The sequence below is a fragment of the Suillus subalutaceus genome (assembly GCF_016647625.1).
Source record: "Suillus subalutaceus strain FC151 chromosome Unknown DFJ58scaffold_29, whole genome shotgun sequence".
Taxonomy (NCBI): Eukaryota; Fungi; Basidiomycota; class Agaricomycetes; order Boletales; family Suillaceae; genus Suillus; species Suillus subalutaceus.
Window position 1 is genome coordinate 202279 of NW_024540278.1, and position 15527 is coordinate 217805.

Sequence of the window (15527 nt, forward strand, 5' to 3'; positions counted from 1 at the left end):
TACGTCCAGGCTTTCCCCGATGAATTGTTACCCCATATGAGATCCCTGTACGCACACGATTCGCAGGCTTCATCTCTCCGAGTATAGTACTTGGGACCCGTATGAGAACTTGCCTCCCGAGTACGCACGGTATTTGAGTACGGGGGCTCGAAGCGCGCCGAGGGATTGAATGTGACGAGTTGGAGGGCAATGGTATCGAGGTCTGGAGTTCGTTACTCATTATTGTCGTGGTAATCGTTAAGCAAGCATTAAGCCCGGCACGCTTGTCCTATACGGATTGCTGAAACATAAGCACATGGAGACGTTCCTCCACTTCGCCGTGCAGCAGAACAAGGAATGCGAAGGTTCTATCAAAAGTTAGTCTATCGCTCCTTCGCTACTCGATCGCGACTAATACTTCCCTACAGGATCCTCTCATATTGTGTTACGGGCCCCGCAGCCTGCGTGTCAACCCTGTGTAGTCCCAACAAGTCCCAACACGCCCATAGAGGCTGAAAAGGCGTGAGCAACGTACACAAATTCGAAACGTTTCGCATCGCATTGCGATCGTCCCTCCTGTCCTGATATTTGTGTTCCTCATTTTCATCCTCTTCAGGAACGCGCTTGATGAGCTTCAGCATCGTGCGCTTCATCGCGTCTGGTACCCCATTCCATGCGGGGTACTCGCCGTCTCCTCCGTCAGCCACGCCTGTTCATCGTTCTCCGTATCATCTGGAACATTTCTGATCACCAAGGAATCGGTGGAGGAAGAGGCATGTTTAGTGAGGGCTACATGCTTAGTTTCCACATCCAAGGCACCAGGCCTGCCATGGAGCGAGGAATGCAGACGTGATCTAGAACTATCATAAATACACCAAACTCATACGTTCATCCACACACGCATACCTCACCTTCGATACTCGATGATCTCTACGATTAGGAACATGCACGAGCCGTTCGGCGCTCAGCCTCCCCCGGTGCACGAATCGAACGCGCAGTGCTGGGTGAGCTCGAAGTATTGTATGAAAGAGGGACTTTGAGTACTGCAGGCCTATGCCTCGCTTCCGTGGGCATGGGTGGGATTGCTGTAGGGTCTTGCGATAGTTGGAGAGAGCAGTAGTGTGTAGTCTGCGGCGCAGGCTGTGTTGAGGGCGGCGAATGGGCGAGCGATAGGTACGGGGAGGAATTGGAGGGTGTTTTGAAGCGGGCTGTTCTGTGTTGCACACAGTTAGCTTAGCGTGAGATGCGAATGAAAGAACGAGTTTCATGGCCCATGTTCTCATTGATGTTAGGTATCTATTCGTCTGATTTCCGCAGGGCTTGGATGCATTCTCAGGTATTGATGTCCTCCGAAAGGGGGCTGACGGCGACGATGCGTGGTGCGGCATCAAAACCGTTGAAGATGCAAATTGTGGAGATAAAGGAGGCGCCTTGGGCGGCCTGAGCTGACTTGTACCTGCTGAAAGCGGGTCTGTGAGACGGTGTTCACTGCCAGGGATTTGTGCTCTGGCAAACGGTGCAGCCTGTCAGAAGCCGAAATAAGTGCAGATGGACCATGAGATCAGGATTGATGAGAGGTGAATGCATAAGCGCACCTTTTGCAATTTCCTTAAGAGCGAACTTGATGGAACTCGAAGTGTTTGTTTTTCTGCAATAGAATTAGACGATTATTTGAAATGAACATGTTAAACGGACAGGCCTATTTGAGTGATGATACTGTGCTTCTGCGACCGTCGTGAACGCGCAGCTCACTGCAAAGCTCTTCTTCAGCAAAGTAAGCATCAGATTATCGATATCGTGGTGAATGCAACATCGCTCACGCTTGAGGATCGAAACCAAATTGTTCGATATCACTCAAGATTCCCGAAGTCTGATATGTCACTGAGTTGGCACCGGCCTGAAGCAAGTTTCTGGACAAGGGCGAGGTTTGTATGAAAAAGTACACAGAGAGAGATGACAGAGCACTTACCCACAAATATTAACCTCCTCCACGAGTGAGAGCAATGGCTCGATATCATCAGCATCAACTTTGCTCAACGGTGCTTCCGTCTGAAAGGTTACCACCGGCACATATGGAAAGATGCAACTCTCAACGCCGCCAAAAGGCAGTCGGCTCCTAGCCTTTGGTGGTCCTACCAAAGTCAATTTCCACAACATGGGAAGATGAAGTCGGCTGGACGTTGCGATAAACCCTTGCCGATAGGCAAGATCCGACGAGATACGGAGAGGGAGGGTCACCAATTCAAGGCAAGCATGCGTCGCCGAATCAGTTCACAGATCTCATCCACCACGAGGGTCTCCGGACAAGGACAACTCATTAAAACGAAGCATATGTCTTGCAGGAAAGCGGCCTGGAGGTGGAGATGACGTAGATGTAGATTTTTGCACATAGAAATATGCGCACTGATTTGGACGTGTTCATCGCAATAGCAAGTATTGATGCGTAGGTGAGAAAGATTCGGTGCTTTAGATTTTCGGAAGTCCGTCCAGCAACACTCCAATGTTCTCAACTGTGGTATGTCGAAGTTATGACTCCAGTCATAGTACGTGGCTGACATAACCACACCTCTTCTCAGAAAAAAGGACATCAAGAGACCGAAAATCTGCCATTGAGGTGATCCAACTATGAGCGATCCCTATGTTTCTGAGCAATGCGAAGGGTGAGGAGCTGGCTACCAGAGCGGACAAGCTAGTACTTGAGGATGAAATGGCCTCAATGACAAACTCGTCCGGAGAACACGACCTGAATGCTCGACCAAATCCCTGGCGTTGAATGTGCAAGGACTCCCCAAAGGAGGTACACCCTGGTTAAGAGTGGTAGGGGGAGGGCTGGCAACATTAATATTGACTGAAATGGTAGCATGTCCAAATGAGAAGATGCTGGGACAGTCTGGCACGTCGTCAATGATGAGCAAGAATACTTGTTGCAGAAGTTCCACTGGCAGCGGATAAATGAGATGTTCTTTCATGTTGACGGGAGGGATATATGAACGAGATACGGGCAATGCATGGATGGATCTTGCGCAGGAGCACTTTTTTTGCCGAATGCTTTCATTGTTGAAAGCAGACTCCAGTGTCATCAAGAGGCCTACAGCCTAGACTGGTGACCAGCCCGTCTATGGGGCTGGTCACCAGTCTACCTACAGCCGTTGTGCTTTGAAGGCGGCGTCGACATGACTCTCGGCAGACGCCGACAACACCAGTTAACTCGTCCACTTCATAAATTATCGATTTATTCATACAATTAACCAATAAGATGTTTGTACATTTTCTCCGAACATTCAGAATCATAACCTCTTGAACTTCACCACCCAAGTCTCAGGTGGCTCCCCACCACCCGGAATGAGTCTGCTCCTTGCAAATGCCTCATCCTTGATAAGCCCTACGAACGCAACACGAGATCCAAGCCAATCGACGCGGAGCAGAAGCAGCTCTCTCTGCACGAGCCTATTATTTAGTACATTAGTGCCAGTTACAGATCTCGCTATTGGCGCGGTGCATGCTGCAGAATCCGAGCTCCCCTGCAATGCAGGTTGTATCATTGAGCGACGATCACGTGCTCTGATAAGACTTGCACGTTTATCGTCTCCAGCGGCGCCCCACTCTGTATCCGTGAGTGGGCGCTGCAATGCAACGTGCAGGGTGGCGAGAACGTCAAGACACGTCACACCCTCTTCTCCCGCACTGGGGTCAGGACCGATGTTAAATGTCCAGGGAAAGTCTGGGCTGATGAGCCGTATCTGTCTAGGCCGTTCCAGGGTAAGTGGGACGAATAGCAGCTCGTACCCGCAGCCTGCGTATGGAGACATCGATGGAAAAGCGAGAGATGTAGGCGGGAATCGCGGGTCATATATCAGTGGTACGGATGGCGTCGCGAGAAATGGGTGGGGATAGGCTAGCGAGAGGTATGAGGAACGATCGGGGTCACAAGTTGTGTCTGGGGCATACCCTTTTGGGCTTCGTCAACGTTTGATGGCATTGTTCGTGGCGCGGAATAGTCGTCTAGGAAGATATTTGAACACCTTGGAAATTGGTAAAACAAAGACGCGTACATATAAGCGACATGTTCTCTGTGTCATGTCGAGTCATGGGGTGCATATCGACAGCACCTTGGAGAAATGGAGCGCGAGCGCCACCTTTATATATCAGACGAGTCAGGTCATATGGTGATCAGATCCAGCGTCAGAGAACCCACCGTTCCATGGCCGCGAATTGGGGATGTTATGGTCGACAAGACCCATTACATTTGCGGATGCTAACCCAACAAACTAAGCTTGAATCCAAGGTGACTAAGGAAAGGGTGACTACCTTGTACCCCAAAATTCATGCGGGGGCTAGTTTCATGTTGGGGATGAACACGATAACTTGAGGGTTCTAACGACAGCTGAGCAGAGAGTCGTAGAAAGATAATCACAGCTCACGGGTATGGGCAGCGTTAATCTGCGGATGATGCGAGGGGATATTGTTTACTACATCAACATGCCGTGCTGTTGACAGAGGCTGAAGTAACATAGGGAAGCTGCACTGGGGGATGGGGCCACCCTGCGTAGCGAGCATTGTGAAAAGCTGGAGGCGAGATAGTGGGATCAAAGGCAACCCACTGGCAGTGCCAAGGGGACGAGCTGCAGGAAAACATGAGGGAGATGACGATGGTGTATCAAGACTTGTGACGCTTGAGGCATTGCGGGGAGGGCTCGTTATATAGTTTCACGCGTTGAGAATGATTCAATGTTTGGTACATTTCGCTTGCGCACATTTGCATGACATGTCATCTGGCGGTGCACAGCTACATAGTCACGTGCAAATTTCAAATCCAATTATAACCTTCACGCCCTGATTTTGACCAGGTTCAATTGATAACTCTATCACATTCAAGCCGTGGTGGGAAGCCGAGCGACGCAATACTGCCAATGTTTTAGCCAATGTTAGTTTTCCATTCTGCTTCACCGCTTGTTCACCAGTAATCCATACTGCCGGTGGAACACCCTGAGTTACTTGACACCAACTCAGTCCTCCACCATAGTACCTCCGCCGCTGGCTCTACCTCTAAGCTATCCCACGGTATTGACGAAATCATATTGATCCATACATGAGGTGAGCTTATCCCCACGTGTACTCGACCAGTTCATTGGTCAAGTCAGGACGTTCTCAACTTCTATTGCCATATAAAGAACATTGACCCCTGTTACTCACCATAGAACAAGAACAGCCCTGGGTGTGAGTGGTGTTACCGTCACGGGAACGTTGGCAGTTCGGGGGGACATGAAGCAACACGTCGTTTGGCAGGCCTGGACCTCTTGAATGATGACGAAGTGCTGTATGATAAAGAGCAACAGTCCCTGTCACTTACCATATACACCAAGGCATGATCCGACTTCGGCAGAGAAAACAGACGAGGGGAACGGAATTGGCACCGCACTAATCTTCCATCAATCAATTGAGATGGCAAGATCTGAGCACGAACTACTAGCTACTGCAAGAGGACATGAGAGGATCAGATCGATCAAGAATGGCGACATGCATGACCATTGTCAATGATTAATGATTAATGAGCCAGCGCTCAATATTTCCATTGCATACTATGATATGACGGCCTTGTAATTGGTGAGTCATTCACGTGTTCAGAACGTTCAGCACTCAGCATTGCTATCATCACATTATCATCGTATGGTGTCTGCAGCAGGATCCTTCTTCCTCCCGTCATCGGCAATTACGTGAAGCGATGCATTGTCTTTCTGACCATCGATTGTCGATTCATCTGCTGGCCCTAGGGTCGGTGTCGATGATGGATGTATATGTACGTATCTCGTTTGGTGCTTTGCTCTGATGGTTGTGCTTTGCAGGATGGGCGGCCGAGTCCAACAGATCTTGCAAGGACACAAACCCGACAGATACTTTGCAGTCACATGCACGCAATGCTACGATGTCACGACTCCGATATGTAGGTATGAATAAAATTTCAGAGTATCGCGATCGATGCCTAATAGTTGAGGCCTTCTGGATCGAAGCTCCCAGTCTCTGGTTCTCCACCTCCCGTTCAGCACACCTCATCTTCTTGCCATGCTCATTCGTGATAGAGGATACAGTCGAGCCATGAGTCCGCGCGATTCATTCATTTTCCTTCTCCGTGGCCCAGATGGATGAAAACGCATCTGAGCACCAATGAATTATAGTCATCTGGGCTTCACGCTTCTCGGTCACTGCTTCATCACCAGTGCATACTCAGATAGCAGAACTCCGCAAACACATAGAATCAGTTGTCTGGGCATCAAGGACTGGGTTGGTTGCTGGTCATTGTGGAATCCGGATAATTTCAGCTTGCCACTTGGTGCAAGTGAGCGAGATGGCAGAGCATTTACCCACAGACAGTAACCTCCTCCACGACTAAGAGTAACGACTCGATATCATTAGCATCAAATTTGCTCAGCAGTGCGTTCGTCTGGATGGTTACCGCCGGGATGCAACTTTCAACGCTGCTAAAAGACAATCGGCTTCCAGCTTGTTTGGTGGTCCTGCCAAAGTTAATTTCCGCAGCATGGGAAGATGAAGTCAACTGAACGTTCCAATGAACACTTGCCGACAGTCAAGAACCGATGAAATGTGGAGGGTTATCGATTCAAGGCAAGCATACGTCCCCAAATCACATCCGAAAACAGCACAGATGACATCCACCACGAGGGTCTCCAGACAAGGAAGAACCATTAAAACGAAGCATGTCTTGCAGGGAATTTCGACCTAGAGGTGGAGATGGCGTAGATGTAGATTTTTGTACAAGAAATATGCGCACTGATTTGGACGTGTTCATAGAAATAGCAAGCGTTGATGCGTAGGCGAGAAAGACTCGGTGCTTTAGATTTGTGGAAGGCTGTTCAGCAACACTTCTCAACTGCAGCGTGTCAGAGTTATGAAACCAGTGATAGTACATGGGTAACCTAACCACCATTTACCAACACCACCTCTCAGAAATAAGGATATCAAGAAGTCGACAATCTGCCATTGAATGATCCAACTCTGAGCGATCCCTACGTTTCTGAGCAATGCGAAGGGTGAGGCCTTGAGGGGGTGACTGCCAGAGGGAACAAGCCGGCACTTGAGGATATATGAAAGAAATGGCCTCGATAGTCGAACTCGGACACGACCTGGATGCGCGACCAGACCACTGGCAATTAATGCGCAAGGACTCGCCATAGGTGGTACACCCTGGTTCAACAAGAGTAGGGAAGGGCTTGCAACGTCGACCGAAATGGTAGCATCTCCAAATGAGAAGATGCTGGGTCAGTTTGGCACGTCGTCAACGATGATCAGGAATACTTGTAGAAGCTCCACTGGCACAGTGGCAGCCGACTCGATGGCCGAGATGTTCTTTCGCGTGGACGGACGTGTGAATGAGAGGTAAACAGTGCACGAATCTCGCGCAGAAGCACTTTCTTGTTCTTCTGTGTCATTAGGAGGCCTACTAGTACGACATCAACATTTCTCTCGGCAAACACCGACAACACAACACATGACGCGACGGTGCGAGTTAATATTGGACAAAACTTTATACAGATATCAATACAAAAGTTCGTCAGTAAGCTATTTGTACATTTTCTCCGGATATTCATGATCAAAATCATAACCTCTTGAACTTCACCACCCAAGTCTCAGGTGGCTCCCCACCACCCGGAATGAGTCTGCTCCTTGCAAATGCTTCATCTTTGATGAGCCCCACGAACACAACACGAGATCCAAGCCAATCGACGCGGAGCAGTATCCTCTCTCGCTGCGCGGGCCTATTATTTAGCGCTGATGCGCCGGGTACAGATCTCACCGTTGGCCTGGTGCGTGCTGCAGAATTCGAGCTCCCCTGCAATGCAGGTTGTATCATTGAGCGACGATCACGTGCTCTGATAAGACTCGCACGTCTATCATGTCCAGCAGTGCCCCACTCTGTATCCGTGAGTGGACACTGCAATTCAGCGTGCAACGTAATGAGAACGTTAAGACACGTCACACCCTCTTCTCCGGCACTGCCAGGATCAGAACCGACGTCAAATGTCCAAGGAAAGTTTGGGCTGACTGAGCCGTATCTGTTTAGGCCGTTCCGGGGTAAGTGGGACGAATAGCAGCTCGTACCCGCAGCCTGCATACGGAGACATCGATGGAAAAGCGAGAGATGTAGGCGGGAAGCGCAGGTCGTACACTACTGGCGCGGATGGCGTGGCGAGAAATGGGTGGGGGTAGCCTAGCGAGAGGTATGAGGAACGATCGGGTCATAAGTCGTGTCTGAGGCATACCATTTTGGGTTTTGTAAACGTTTGATGACATTGTTCGTGGCACGGAGTAGTCATCTAGGAAGATATTCTTTGAACACCTTGGAAATTAGTAAAATCAAGACACGTACATATGAGCCGCGTATTCTCTGTATCATGTCGAGTCGTGGTATGCGTATCAACAGTACCTTGGATAAATGGGGCGCGAGCGTCACCTTTATCAGACGGGTCAGGTCATATGGTGACTAGATTTAACGACAAAGAACCCACCATTCCATGTCCGGAAATTGGGGATGTTGCGAGGTTGAAGGTTGACAAGACCCGTTACATTCGTGGATGCTAACCGAACAAATTAAGCTTGAATTCATGGCATGGCTAAGGAAATGGTAACTACATTGCGCCCAAAAATTTAGGTGAGAGCAAGTCTTATATGGGGGGTGACCATGATAAGGTTCTAAAAACAGCTGAGCAGGGAGCCGTAGAACAAGGATCACAGCTCACGTACGGGTATGGGCGGCATTAGCCTGTGGACGATGCGAGGGGGTATCGTTTGCCACAGTAATGTGTCGTGCAGTTGATGAAGGTGAAGCAACATGGGGCAGCTGTATTGGAGGGTGGGGCCACCCTTCATAACGAGCATTGCGCAAAGCTGGAGGCAAGATGGTAGGATTATAGGTAACCTGGCACTGGTAATGCCAAGGAGGACGAGCTGTAGAGAACATGAGGGAGACGACAACAAAGTACAGTGAAGCTTGCACGTGAAGCTTAAAGTATTGTGAAGAGGGCACATATATATATGTTGCGGTTGCATACACCTTGAAGCTTTGCATCCCGGATCAGCAACTCTTGTCCGTACTATATGCTGATTGGGCACCAAGAAGCACCGCATCAGCGGCCCTGAGGCTGTCAGGGATTTCAGGATGCGGTGATACGATATCTTATCTTAATGTGGTTAATTGACTGGTGAGTACTTGAGTACAGTCGCGACCAGATCCAGTGGCGACTTGCTGAATTGCTAATTATTGCAGACTCGGTATTCATACTAACCTCCGAGGCTCCGAGACAGTCCGACACTCGAGAGTCGACGCCCCGATGCAAGGTTTTTATGTTCCTGATTTTCATGCACAATCCTTGAGCTTTTGATACCAAAGGACATGCCCTAGGCCTGTCTGCACACCCGAGTCAAAATATGAAGGTGATATCCGTAACCAGATGGTCGAGACCGAAGTGCGATCAACTTGACCGCAGTGCTATTGGTATGAGCCAACGTCACGCTCCTTCAAGTTCCCACCTACAAGACTCAAACCGTGACATGTGACAGCGCGGACCATACAAGGTTTATCGTTATTGATATTATTAGAAAGAAAAGCCCTGTTAACTGATCCCATCGGTGATGTTGATCCACTGGCCGCGGGAGTTGCTCAAAACTTAACCATCATCACAAAAATCGTAATATCTACTGTGTTCCTCGCATAGTATTTTTGGGGTATTCACACCGATCCTTCGTATCAAATGCTCTGAGCATGTGGACACCTCACAGAAGATATTTGATCCTTACCGGCGGATCGCCCGCTTGAACACATACATATCCATATCCGACTCCCAAATAGTGCTTCAAGAGTTGGCTTCCACGGCGACCACTTCAATCCATTTATAGGATCATCGGACAAGTGCGATGTCGTTTTCGTGAACCTGCACATGCGCAGCCAATCAACAGTGAATATAGCGTTACATCGACTTGGCTTACACAAATAGAATAGTAAAAACGGATCTAGATTTTACAGGATTCTATGCTATCCTATACAGCCCTACACGCATTACGACCACACCATCAGGATCCTACGCCACTCCTGCGCCGTAATAACTTGGAAGACACAAAGCGCTAACGGAAGTGTAAAATTCATGCCATAATAGGCCTCAATATGCTATCGTGACTCAGAATACGCCCGTCGAGCCCTACTAGGCCTGACAAACCATTGTCAATATTGGTGCTTTGGACTTCCATGTGGAACTTCCCCGGGCCACTGAAGATGTCATACCAGTATGTCGTTCATTTCAATTGTACCAACCGGTCCGGGGTAAGATGATATTTAAAACTGAGGAAGCGATACAGTCTGTCGCATTCTCGGGCTTGTCACAGTCATCCCTGTGAAATTATTTACTCAGGCACCAGTCAACACTGCGCAGCAAACGCAACTGCAGCGCTAGACTGGCGTGACCTGGCTTCTGGCAGACGGAAATTGGTGTGGCCTCTACCTGATGGTGAACGCTACCTGCGGTCTACTCCTGCTGACTGGCAAACATCCGCCTGAACCACCCCCGGAGGGGTACCCCACTCCAGCGCTGCCAGTGTGCATCTGGCGGGTATTTAAGTCTCTAGGTTGGTGTATCAGCGTTGTTCTACAACGAGTACTAGGTCAATATTGGTTGACGTCTCCTGAAAACATGACCATCCTACTTACCTCCACGTTGGCTTTGGCTTGTCGACGGCCCGGAACTTTGGAGCGATCTGTTTGACCGCATTTGATGACACGAGGCTTTTGAGCGATCTAAGGGGCCACATGCGGTGGCCCGGGACTTTTCAAAGATCATATGCATATGTCATAGGCTGACCGTCGCGTAGATCTTGCCATATAAGAGTAAAAGCTACACCAAAGCGATCATCTATGATCCAGTTAATAACTAATAGAATTTTTGTACAGTCGGTCCGACTTGGACGGGACATTCAAAGCCGTATTCTCTGGGACTTCATCGATGTCATCACCCAAGTCCCAAGTGGCTCCCCATCACCCGGATTGAGTCTGCTCCTCGCACATGACTCATCCTTAATAAGCCCTACGATCACAACACGAGATCCAAGCCAATTGAACGCGGAGCAAAAGGAGCTCTCGCTGCACGGGCCTATGGTTTGGTGCATCAGTGCCAGGTACAGATCACCGTTGGCGTGGTGCATGCTGTAGAATTTCCTGCAATGCAGGTTGTACCCTCACGCGATGGTCGCATGCTCTGATCAGACTTGCAGGTCCACTGTGTCCAGCGGTGCCTCACTCTGTATCCGTGAATGGGCACTGCAATGCAGCGTACAGGGTAGCAAGAACGTCAAGACACGTCACACCCTCTTCGCCGGCAATGAAATTCGGGTTGACATAGCATGTACTGTCTACATCGGGTGTTGCCCTCAGCAGACAACAAGTAGGATTAATAAAATAAAATAAAAAAGTCCGGGCCGATGTCAAACACCCAGGGAAAGTCTGGGCTGATAAGCCGTGTCTGTTTAGGCTGTTCTGACGTAAGTGGGACGTTCGTACCCGCAGCCTGCATATGAAGACAACAAAGGAAACCCGAGATATGTAGGCTGAAAGCGCAGGTCGCATATTATTGGCACGCATGGCGTCGCGAGAAATGAGTGGGGATAGGCTAGCGAGAGGTATGAGGAACATTCGGGGTCATGAGTTGTGTGTGAGGCATACCCATTTTGGTCTCGTTGACATTTAGTGGCGTGGTTCGAAGCATGGAATGGTCGTCTAGACAAATATTTGAACATCTTGCAGGTTAGTAAAACCAAGACGCTTACATATGAGCCGCGTACTGTCTGTATGATGGTGAGCTGCGGCGCGCATCTCAGAAGTGCCCTGAAGAGATGGCGCACAAGGGCCTCCTACATCGACCATGTCAGATTGCATAATGATCAGATGCAATGACAGATAACCTACCGTTCCATGCCCACGAATTATGGACACTGCGGTTTTGAGAGTCGACGAGAGTCGTTACATCTGCAGAACAACATGTTAAATTTGAGTCTTTGAATGCATAGCCAAAGAAAAAATGACTACGTTGTGCCCAAAAAATTGGGCGAGGGCGAGCTTCGCATTAGGGATGAACGGGACAGGGTTCTAGTGACAGTTGAGCAAAGAGCTGTATAACAAGAATTAGAGCTCACGAGTATGGACAGCGTTAGCCTCATGCAGAGATTTTGTTGAAACATTAATTGCAAAAGCAACACGTTCGACGGAGGTGAAAAAAGAATTGGGCACCCTTTGTAGCGAACATTGCACAAGGCAGGATGCATGTGATCAAAGGTAGGCTAATGACATTGCCAGTGGGGATGAGAAAACATAAGGGATGTGATGTAGATGAAATTATGAATGTAGAGGGCTTGGAACGCCCAAGGGAGACAGATATCAGGGCGAAGACATATGAGGAGGGGGTTATACTAGTAGTAGTACGTGTCATGGCACATCAAAGTAAGTCTGTCCGCAGGAAAATTTGCATCTAATGGCCGCGATTCTGGATCGGACTTCTCCGTATGAAAACCCTGAGACACTCTGCCAGGACTAGGAAAAAGTGTTGGATGTCTGAACACTTAAGTGCAAAAAGAGTCCGATTGGGTTAAGAATGTACGAGGTTGTGGATCTGTGAGACGTTCATTGGTTAGTACTATGTACCACACCATCAAGCTGGCTCTGAACTTCCTTACTTGGGAATTATGGAGTCTAGACCGTGCGATGTCAGCGGGTACCCAACAACATACCGTGATGGAAAGCAAAAGAGCGAACACGGGACCCTAGGAAAGCACGTCTACAAGCAATTTGACATAAGCACCACTTCTACGTTCTCACACACAAGTACCCCCGCCGCAGCTTCCTAGACAATAATATCATGATCCGGATCGTGAAACGAGCTTTTCAGTAGACTCGCTAATGTGACATAGGCCCACATGTGTCAGTGGGCTTTCATTCTGATCTGGTGGCAGTAGGGTCATGATTAGCCTATATCCGGCGGAGCACCTACCGCAGCATCAGCCCTCACAAATGGACGAGGTTCGATCAAAGAGTGATGGGAAGGTATCCATTCTGATTGAGAAAGTAGCCGTATTCACTGTGGTGCGTTGGACGTATATTTGCATCAGGAAGCGAACAAAGTTCGATGGTTGCTGCCAGTAATGGTTAGATAGACAGTTGACCTATGTCGTGCTTCTGTAACCAAATTGGAGGTGCGCAGGCCCCTGAAAACTGAAGCTTGAAGAGCCGGTGTCAAGTTGTCCAGCAGTTGCCAGCTGTGGTGAATGCGGTGAGTTGTCAACGCTTGTTCGAACTGGGCCAATCAGGCTGGGTTCTCACCTTCAAATATTACCATATAAAGAGATTGATCCCCTGTTACTCACCCGACTGAACTGCCTACGTACGGGTGATCCAGGGTGAACAGACAATAGGGAGGTAGTCGGTGCCGTGCTGATCGAGATCTCCCATAGACTCGTAACCAGTCTTACTACCTCTCTGATATGTTAATAAGTGCTTGACGGATCTTCCAATCAAGAACATGATGACGGTTAATTTACAAGCCCCAAATTGGGCGTGAGAGGATAGATGTTGGGCTGAGACATTGAACTCGCACTCAGCTGATCGACTAGTCAGTGTCGATGAGCTAGCGTTTAATATCTTGCATACCGCTACGATACGACAGTTTATTGGTGAGTCATTCACGTGTTCAGAATATTCTTATCATTACATTCTTCGCAATGCTCACAAAATCTCAATAGAGATAAGCAATAGTAATATAGTATATGTACATTTTCTCTAAACCAAATTCAAGGTCATAATTTCTGGAACTTCACCACCCACGTCTCAGGGCGCTCCCCACCACCTGGAACGAATCTTTTTCTCGCAAAAGCCTCATCCTTGACAAGCCCCATGAATGCAACGCTGGATCCAAGCCAGTCTACACGGAGTAGCAGCGGTTCTCGCTGCACAGGCCTCTCAAAGCTCACTGTGGGTCTAGTGCGTGCCGCAGAGCCCGAACTCCCTTGTAGCGCAAGTTGTATCCATAGACGACGATCGCGCGCTCTGATAAGACTTGCACGTTTCTCGTCTCCAGCAGTGCCCCACTCCATGTCTGTAAGCGGGCGCTGCAATTCGGCGTGCAGAGTAGAGAGGACGTCAAGACACGTTACAACCTCTTCTCCTGCACTTGGGCCGATGTCAAACGCCCAGGGGAAGTCTGGGCTGGTGAGCCGTATCTGCCTAGGCCTCTCTGGCGTAAGTGGGACGCGGAGGAATTCGTATCCGCAGCCCGCAAATGGAGATGATGATGGAAAACTAGAGAGAGGTGGGTGGATAGCGCAGGTCGTATATCAATGGTACGGATGGTGGCGCGAGAAACGGATGGGGGTGGGCTGGTAGGAGGTATAAGAATCAATCCACAACCATAAGTGCGTCTAAGCCGTACCCTTTTTGGTGTCGTTGATGTTTAATGGCATCGTTTGTCGTGTGGAATGGTCATCTAGAAAAATGTACAGTTGAACATCTTGCTAGCAAAACAAAGGTAGACACGTACATATGAGGCATGTGTTCTCCGTATCATGTTGAGCTCTGGTGCGCATCTCAGAAGCGCCTTGGAGAGAGGGAGTATAGGCGCCACCTTTATCCGAATTAAGTTGTATAGCGATCTGAATAGATGGCGACAGAGAACTCACCGATCCATTGCCATGAAGGGATGTTGCGGCGTTGAGCGTGACCCATTATATCATGGGCTAACGAAGTAGATTAAACTTGAAAGTAGAACCATACAAAAGGAAATCACCTTGCGCCCCCGAAATCATGCGGGGGTGAGTTGCGTAGCGATGAGGTTCTAGTGACCAGTGAGCTTGGAGTCCGAATAGATTTAGAATTGCAACTTGTACGGCTATTGGTGGTGGCAACCTCATAGGGATGGCGCGAGGGGGTATCAACACGGGGAAGTTGTATTGGGGGACGGACCCATCCCTCATAGCGAGCATTGTGCAAGGGTGGACGGGAGATGGTGGGCTTAGGGGCAACATACCAGGGGAGAGGAGCTGTAGAAAACATGGAGAGAAGGTGATGGTGTATGGAGACTTGGTGCTCAAGGCATTGTAGTGAGGGAGGATTATATACGTTGGGACATATTACTCGGCGAGAAATATATTTGGCACTTGTAAATAACAAGTGCTTAATATGATCATGGCATTATGCGAAGAGCACTGCGGCGCGCACGCGCACGGTTTGCATCGGTTACGGTTAAGGAACAGTTGAAACTCCGTGTCATGCTTCGAAGAAGCGCTATGCACTGGTTGCGCGATCAGTTACTAGTCTTGGCTGATCTTGGTAATTACTCATGCTTATATGACTGCGGTATTTTTGAACATGTGTATTGCGGAGGTTTCGGGAAGTTTTAACAGATATTCTGAGTGACCCAAGCAAGGGGCTCGGCTACTTGTGTGCTTACACCTCCTATGTCCGTCCGCCGCAGTCACAGTAAACCACCACCACTGGTAGTCAC

The 15527-nt window shown here is 49.0% G+C and overlaps 4 protein-coding genes across 4 annotated transcripts; all 4 read right to left on the minus strand.

Moving 5' to 3' along the window:
• Window positions 1–424: 424 nt before the first annotated feature.
• On the minus strand, window positions 425–1848 carry DFJ58DRAFT_250592 (uncharacterized protein). The gene is made up of 5 exons (XM_041379468.1): window positions 1800–1848; window positions 1675–1743; window positions 1575–1627; window positions 886–1502; window positions 425–833 (listed from the first exon to the last, which is right to left on the minus strand). Exons 4-5 carry the CDS (start codon window positions 1365–1367, stop codon window positions 629–631), a joined length of 687 nt encoding a protein of 228 aa, XP_041246081.1. The 5' UTR covers window positions 1368–1502; window positions 1575–1627; window positions 1675–1743; window positions 1800–1848; the 3' UTR covers window positions 425–628.
• Window positions 1849–3231: 1383 nt separating this feature from the next.
• On the minus strand, window positions 3232–4699 carry DFJ58DRAFT_777343 (uncharacterized protein). Its single transcript, XM_041389552.1, has 5 exons — window positions 4288–4699; window positions 4175–4234; window positions 4032–4115; window positions 3928–3981; window positions 3232–3874 (listed from the first exon to the last, which is right to left on the minus strand). Exons 1-5 carry the CDS (start codon window positions 4304–4306, stop codon window positions 3267–3269), a joined length of 825 nt encoding a protein of 274 aa, XP_041246082.1. The 5' UTR covers window positions 4307–4699; the 3' UTR covers window positions 3232–3266.
• Window positions 4700–7484: 2785 nt separating this feature from the next.
• Window positions 7485–9194, minus strand: DFJ58DRAFT_777349 (uncharacterized protein). The gene is made up of 4 exons (XM_041389553.1): window positions 8733–9194; window positions 8256–8332; window positions 8095–8203; window positions 7485–8048 (listed from the first exon to the last, which is right to left on the minus strand). The coding sequence occupies exons 1-4, from the start codon at window positions 8951–8953 to the stop codon at window positions 7592–7594; spliced, it is 864 nt and encodes a 287-aa protein (XP_041246083.1). The 5' UTR covers window positions 8954–9194; the 3' UTR covers window positions 7485–7591.
• Window positions 9195–13824: 4630 nt separating this feature from the next.
• DFJ58DRAFT_744223 (uncharacterized protein) lies at window positions 13825–15265 on the minus strand (the record flags this gene model as incomplete). Its single annotated transcript, XM_041387303.1, has 7 exons — window positions 14911–15265; window positions 14811–14858; window positions 14704–14760; window positions 14565–14648; window positions 14457–14510; window positions 14391–14403; window positions 13825–14326 (listed from the first exon to the last, which is right to left on the minus strand). Exons 1-7 carry the CDS (start codon window positions 15074–15076, stop codon window positions 13825–13827), a joined length of 924 nt encoding a protein of 307 aa, XP_041246084.1. The 5' UTR covers window positions 15077–15265.
• Window positions 15266–15527: the final 262 nt, after the last annotated feature.

What these genes read in the sequence shown, in the direction of transcription:
- DFJ58DRAFT_250592 (XM_041379468.1), bottom strand. Translation starts at nt 1,367, where the DNA reads ATGCCGCACCACGCATCGTCGCCGTCAGCCCCCTTTCGGAGGACATCA. An exon ending in CATCGAGTATCGAAGGTGAG is followed by an intron (nt 834 to 885) that starts GTATGCGTGTGT and finishes TGATAGTTCTAG; the next exon opens with ATCACGTCTGCATTCCTCGC.
- DFJ58DRAFT_777343 (XM_041389552.1), bottom strand. An exon ending in CAATTCGCGGCCATGGAACG is followed by an intron (nt 4,116 to 4,174) that starts GTGGGTTCTCTG and finishes TGATATATAAAG; the next exon opens with GTGGCGCTCGCGCTCCATTT. An exon ending in CGTTGACGAAGCCCAAAAGG is followed by an intron (nt 3,875 to 3,927) that starts GTATGCCCCAGA and finishes ACCTCTCGCTAG; the next exon opens with CCTATCCCCACCCATTTCTC.
- DFJ58DRAFT_777349 (XM_041389553.1), bottom strand. Translation starts at nt 8,953, where the DNA reads ATGTTCTCTACAGCTCGTCCTCCTTGGCATTACCAGTGCCAGGTTACC. An exon ending in CGTTTACAAAACCCAAAATG is followed by an intron (nt 8,204 to 8,255) that starts GTATGCCTCAGA and finishes ACCTCTCGCTAG; the next exon opens with GCTACCCCCACCCATTTCTC. An exon ending in TCTCCGTATGCAGGCTGCGG is followed by an intron (nt 8,049 to 8,094) that starts GTACGAGCTGCT and finishes CGGCCTAAACAG; the next exon opens with ATACGGCTCAGTCAGCCCAA.